General features: G+C 27.3%; 2 protein-coding genes across 4 annotated transcripts in view; one reads left to right on the forward strand and one right to left on the reverse strand.

Annotated features, from left to right (window-relative positions):
• Positions 1 to 1,576: 1,576 nt before the first annotated feature.
• Positions 1,577 to 5,817, forward strand: LOC111689356 (heat shock factor-binding protein 1). The gene is made up of 2 exons (XM_023451828.2): positions 1,577 to 1,838; positions 5,368 to 5,817. Exons 1-2 carry the CDS (start codon positions 1,740 to 1,742, stop codon positions 5,521 to 5,523), a joined length of 255 nt encoding a protein of 84 aa, XP_023307596.2. The 5' UTR covers positions 1,577 to 1,739; the 3' UTR covers positions 5,524 to 5,817.
• Positions 5,818 to 6,092: 275 nt separating this feature from the next.
• LOC111689355 (protein Fam92) overlaps positions 6,093 to 6,670 on the reverse strand; it is a 3,902-nt gene continuing 3,324 nt past the window's right edge. The window contains exons 5-6 of one of the 3 annotated variants that reach the window (XR_006941310.1): positions 6,631 to 6,670; positions 6,315 to 6,439 (exon numbers count right to left, since the gene is read on the reverse strand). The exon at positions 6,631 to 6,670 is cut by the window's right edge and continues 370 nt beyond it. Coding sequence is in view for 1 of the 3 variants with exons in the window: in XM_046954583.1 (XP_046810539.1) it covers positions 6,164 to 6,439 (276 nt within the window). In the remaining 2 variants the exon portion in view is untranslated. The other 2 variants (XM_046954583.1, XM_046954586.1) reach the window with 2 other exon arrangements.

Raw genomic sequence — 6,670 nt, forward strand, 5'->3', positions numbered from 1 at the left:
AAATTGATTTTTGACTAGGGTTCTATAGTTGAAACGAAAAGTCGACTTTTTGTATTTTATGAAAATTCGACTTTTCGACTTTTGCATTTTATGAAAAGTTGACTTTTCGACTTTTTGCATTTAGTTAAAAGTCGATTTTTAGACTTTTTTCATTTAATTAAAAGTCGATTTTTCGATTTTTCGACTTTTCGACTTTTAATATTTTATAAATAGTAGACTTTTAGACTTTTTCCGACTTTTCGACTTTCCGACTTTTTTCTACATTATTCGACTTTTCGACTTTTTCCGACTATTTTCAACTCTTTCCGATTTTTTCGACTTCTTTCGACTTTTTCCGACTTTTTTCGACTTTTTCCGTCTTTTCAACTTTTTTCGACTTTTCGACTTTTCGACTTTTCGACTTTTCGACTTTTTCCGTCTTTTCGACTTTTTTCGACTCTTTCCGACTTTTCGACTTTTTTTCATAGACGATAGTCGAGTTATCGACTTTTTTGGAACAAAATAGTCGACTTCGACTTTTTTCGACAAAAAGTCGATTGTTCGATTATTCGAAGGTCGATTTATAGAACCCTATTTTTAACACAACATTATTTCATTAAAATTATCCGCGAGTTGCCGTATTAAAATCAGCGTTTTGTCAAGTGCCGTGATAAATATTTGTCTAATATAGACATAGGGCTTTTTGCATTTAGTTAAAAGTCGATTTTTAGACTTTTTCATTTAATTAAAAGTCGATTTTTCGATTTTTCGACTTTTCGACTTTTAATATTTTATAAATAGTCGACTTTTAGACTTTTTCCGACTTTTCGACTTTCCGACTTTTTTCTACATTATTCGACTTTTCGACTTTTTCCGACTATTTTCGACTCTTTCCGATTTTTTCGACTATTTCCGACTTTTTCCGACTTTTCAACTTTTTTCGACTTTTCGACTTTTTTCGACTTTTTTCGACTTTTCGACTTTTTCCGTCTTTTCGACTTTTTTCGACTCTTTCCGACTTTTCGACTTTTTTCATAGACGATAGTCGAGTTATCGACTTTTTTGGAACAAAATAGTCGACTTCGACTTTTTTCGACAATAACTCGATTGTTCGATTATTCGAAGGTCGATTTATAGAACCCTATTTTTAACACAACATTATTTCAGTAAAATTATCCGCGAGTTGCCGTATTAAAATCAGCGTTTTGTCAAGTGCCGTGATAAATATTTGTCTAATATAGACATAGGGCAATCCATTAAATTCTTATCGCATACATATATCATAAATATACTAACTTCAAAAAAATTTTCCTTATTGAAAAAATTTAATATCAAAGTATTTGTGAATCTTAGCAACGGGTTTAAAAATTTACATATTTTTTTATTAAATTTTACATTTCATTTACATATTTTTATTATTAAAAACAAACAAAACGTTACTCCTGGCAACTTACATATACATATTTATCACCATGTGTTACCCTGTCAATAGGGCAATTTACTTAGTGGCCAAATAAAACAACTCTGTATGTTCGACAGAGTCGCTCTCTTTGTTTCCACAGCTGTCAGAATAAATTTTACTCTCATTGTGTCTGGACGTGTATATTTTGTTGTTGTGTGCATATAAAATATTAAAAGACAAAAGCAAAAATATATAACTTTTTGTTATTTGCAAAAAAATTAAACAGAAAAAAAATAATTTAATAACAAACTAAATTTTATATTTTTATAACAAAGGAACTAATAACGTAATAAACAAAATGACTGACATGAAAAATGAATTGGACAGCGATTTGGATCAGAATTATTCGCTGAACAGCAATGCAGATCCAAAGAATATGCAGGAATTGACAATTTATGTGAGTTGTAAATTGTGTTTTTCTTATTTATATTTAATTATTTCGTTAAAAGAAGTTCGAATAATGATTAATAATAACTATTTGTTGTTTACAAAAATAACAAAAGGTTTTTCTTTATTAATTCGAATAATTGTGTTTTTCGTGGTAGGGGAGTGGGTGGAATAGTTGGGCCATATGTGGTTGTGTGTGCTGTTTGTTTTGTAATTTGAGACCAGACGAAAACTACTTATTAAAGGGCGGAAACATGTTGTGTTAATTGTGCAAAGTTAATGAAATATTAAAAGAAGCAATTAATATAAAATTTAAATTCATATTTAGTGGGTGTGATATGTTGTTAATATAGTTTCAAATTTAACGAATTTCTTTTCATTCCCAAGAATACTCGATTTATCATATTATCATAGCTATGGACTTAAAGAAAGTATTATCTATCTATGCATGGCAGTTAGATCAGATTATAAATGCAGATTTTGAAATTAAAATTATGGATTTTATTGACTGTGTCGAGAAAATCCATTCTCTATTTCTTTTAGTACTAAAAGAAATAGAGAAAAATCTTGATAAATTTAACAAAATTCTTTTAGAAATGAAACATTTACACAAATTTTCCAAAAAGCTCTGTATAATTAGCTATCCTATTCAAATTGATTAATAATTGCAAATAATTATGTTTTAAAAGGCAAAAATATCTAAGTTGTAAAAATATAAAGATTATTCTTCGGAAAGGAAAATTTTCCTATAGAAATCTTTTATACCTAAATTTTCTTGAATTTTTGTCAAGATCAAATTTCACCATCGTTTACTTTTCTGTATAAAACTTTATCAACGATCAGAATTTTCACATTAACTTCTTTCGTGACTACTTTATTCATAAAAACTATAACTTAATTGATTCGTTTTTTTTATAGAAATTTTGATTACTGATCAGTTCTCTACAGAAATTTTTATCACTGACCAATTTCCTTTAGTAACCTGATCAGTTTCAGAAATCTTTAACAGCGATCTGTTGTTGTGATCAATTAACCGTCGATCTAATTCTTTATAGAAAACTTTATCATTGATCGGTGCTTCCATAGATAACTTCTTTAGTGATTACATTTCTAAAGAAACATCAAATTTATGAATTAGTTTTGCTATTGAAAACTTCATCATCAATCTTTTTTTTATTATTATTATTTGTCAAGATCAAATTCCAACATCATTAACTTTTCTATATAAAACTTCGTTATCGATCAGAATTTTCACAAAAACTTCTTCCATGACCACTTTATTCATAAAATATTTTTTATTCCTTTTTTATACCCTACACCACTATAGTGGGGAGGGTATAATACGTTTGTGCTGATGTTTGTAACATACAAAAATATTGGTCCAATACCCACCTTAAAGAATCATTTATTGAGTCTATTAAGACATGTCCGTCCGTCTCTGTGTCCGGCTGGCTGGCTGTCCATGTAAACCTTGTGCGCAAGGTACAGGCCGCAATTTTCAAGATAATTTGATGAAATTTGGACCAAGCATGTTTTTTGGTACAGGGACGAAGCCTATTGAAAATGGTCCATTATTTCACCTAGCCCCCATACAACCGTACCTCCCGATTTGAACTTTTTATACCACAATTACGTCAAATGTTCTATTATCTCTTTGAAAATTTGCACAAATAAGTTTTATATAAGTATAAATGACACTGCAGATTTTCGCAAGTATCGGCCCTTATTTGACGCTAGCCCCCATACAAACCCCCTTCAAAAAATGTCTTAAACCTCTAAAATTGACTTGTAACCATTTGTATCGCAATGAAACTCAACAAAACTAACTGTTATTTAAAAATATATCCTTTCCCAAATTTACCGAGGATCGGCCCATATTTGACCTATATAAAGCCTCATTTAGAAATTTTAGTTTTTTATCAATAAATTGCTTAAATATTTTGGAATTATGGTAATATTCAACATAAAAGTTTCTTTATAAAAAGTAAAAATTTTTAAAATACACTCATGGTGTAGGGTATTATATGGTCGGCCATACCCGACTATACTTTCCTACTTGTTTGAAATCTAGATCAGTTCTCTATAGAAATCTTTATCGCTGATCAGTTTTCTATAGAAATCTTTATCACTGATCGGTTTTCTCTAAAAAAAATTCATCATCGATTGGTTTCTTAAGAAAAATTTAAGTTTAATCTAGAAAATTACATTATCGATCACTTTTTCTATTAAGTTTATTATCAACGATTTCACATTTCTATTAATTTTATTATCAAGAAATTTCATCAGTGATTAGTTTTCTCTATAAAAACCCTATCTCTAAAAAACTTGATCATTGATCAGTTTTGTATAGAAATTTTTATCACTGATCTATTTTCTATAGTAATCTTTATTGCTGATGAGTTTTCTCTAGAAAACTTTCATCATTGATAACTTTATTTAAAATATTTTCAACGATCAGCTTTCTCTAGAAATTTTATATTTGATTTGTTTTCTTTAGAGAAATTGAAGTTTAATTTAGAAAATTTCATCATCGATCACTTTTTTAGTAAGTTTGTTATCAACGATTTCCATATAAATTTCATCAGTGATCAGTGAACTTCATCACTTAATAGTTTTCTTTAAAAATCTTCAGTGTCGATTAGTTTTGTTTTAGAAAATTTTATAATTGATAAGTTTTCTAGAAATATCTTCATCAGTGATCAGTTGTCATCAAAAAATCTCGTCATTGATCATTTGTTTAAAGAAAACCAAATCATCGTTCAGTGTTTCCATAGAAATTTTAAACACTTTTTCATAAAAATTTCAAAGTTATCGATAATGTTTTTATAAAAGTAGAAAAGTTATTAAAAATTGAAAAAACCTATTTCTAAAAAACTTGATCATTGATCAGTTTTCTTTAAAAATCTTCAGTATCGATTAGTTTTAGAAAATTTTATAATTGATAAGGTTTCTATAGGCATCTTCATCAGTGATCAGTTGTTATCAAAAAATCTCATCATTGATCAGTTGTTTAAAGAAAACCAAATCATCGATCAGTATTTCCAAAGAAAACTTTAATCATTAAACACTTTTCCATAAAAGTTTCAAAGTTATTGAAAATTTTTTTTATAAAAGTAGAAAAGTTTTTGAAAATTTTCTATAAACGTAGTAAATTTAACGAATATGTTCTATAAAGGGAGAAAATTTAATGAAAATTTTCTTTAAAAGTACAAAATTTAACGAAAATTTTCTATAAAAGTAGAAAATTTAATTAAAATTTTCTAGTAAGAAAGAAAAGTTATTGAAAATTTTCTATAAACGTAGGAAATTTAACGAAAATGTATAAAAGCAGAAAATTTATTGAAAATTTTCTTTAAAAGTACAAAATTTAACGAAAATTTTCTATAAAAGTAAAAAATTTAATTGAAATTTTCTATACATGTAAAACAAATTTTTCGAAACTTTTCTTTTAAAATAAGAATATGTAACGAAATTTATTTATAAAATTAAAAAATTTCTCAAAAATGATTTCTCAAATATTTCTATTCAATTTCTTACAGGTACAAAGTCTGCTACAAAATGTTCAAGATAAATTTCAAACAATGTCCGATCAAATAATAACACGCATCGATGATATGGGCAATCGAATAGATGATTTGGAGAAAAGTATTGCCGATCTTATGAATCAAGCTGGTGTTGAGGGTCCCGAAAAGTAATTGAGTTTAATGTTGGCAGTAACGAGAGTATGCTCAATTTTTTTTCTAATATTAAGCTAAACATCAAAATAATATCAAAACACTTTCTTCAACAAAAAAGAAAAAATACACACAAACTTTCTCGACTAACTAGTAACCAGAAACATATTTACTATAAATAACCAAATGGAATAAAGTAAAAATACTTATCTACTATTTCTCCCCTTCCCAAAACCATTGATTGCCATTATTACATTTTCCTGGAACAATATTAAGCCTTAATATTTTCTACTTATCCTCTCCACAATTTCTGATCTTTTTACATATTTTTATTATTAAGTAACAAAAATCAACCCTAAGATCTTTTTTTAAATAAAGAAAAACAAAAACAAATACATATGTAATTTACAATACAATTTTTTTTATTATAAAATCAATTTCTTTATTTTTTTCTTGTTAATTTTTAAAATTCTTTTGTAATTATTTATAAATTCAATTTAATTATAGTGAAAACTAATAAAATGAAAGTAAGTTTTTTAAGTTAAAAAGAGTTCATAAATTAAATTTACTTTTAGATAGAGAAAAGTTCCCAAACTATTTTTTTTATATTTAATTTTATTAGTCATTTATTTATTTTTGTTTATATGAAATCAACAAAATCTTAATTTCTAAAATTACGCGTACAATCGATTACTTTATCGGTTTTATTATCATCTATAACGCTTGATTTCTTCTTCGATTCAACAACTGTTACCAGGCGACGACTGCTAAACCCACCTGCAGTATTACTGCTACCACCTTCAATATCTTGAGTAGATTTGCTATCACGTCGCTTAGTGGCGGTAACTAAACGTGGTATACCCGTTGTGCTAGAGCCTGATAAACAACGTTTTGTGACAAAGGCATTTTTTCCCTGTTTAGATGTATTCTTAAGAACCTGTACATATAAAATAGTTTTATAAAAATTCATTACTACACCCTCTTTAAAATGAATAATAATAAAAGTTGTAAAAGAAAATAGGGTTGGGCTTGCAGAAAAACATAACTATCAATAATAATAATAATACAAGTTAAACAATGGCAACCGGCCAATTAATCAAAGTGCTTTTATGAGAAAAAGTATCTAACATTGTTTATTCAATTAACTCAATGTTGTCATGCGAATGAT

The sequence above is a fragment of the Lucilia cuprina genome, chromosome 2, assembly GCF_022045245.1.
Source record: "Lucilia cuprina isolate Lc7/37 chromosome 2, ASM2204524v1, whole genome shotgun sequence".
Taxonomy (NCBI): Eukaryota; Metazoa; Arthropoda; class Insecta; order Diptera; family Calliphoridae; genus Lucilia; species Lucilia cuprina.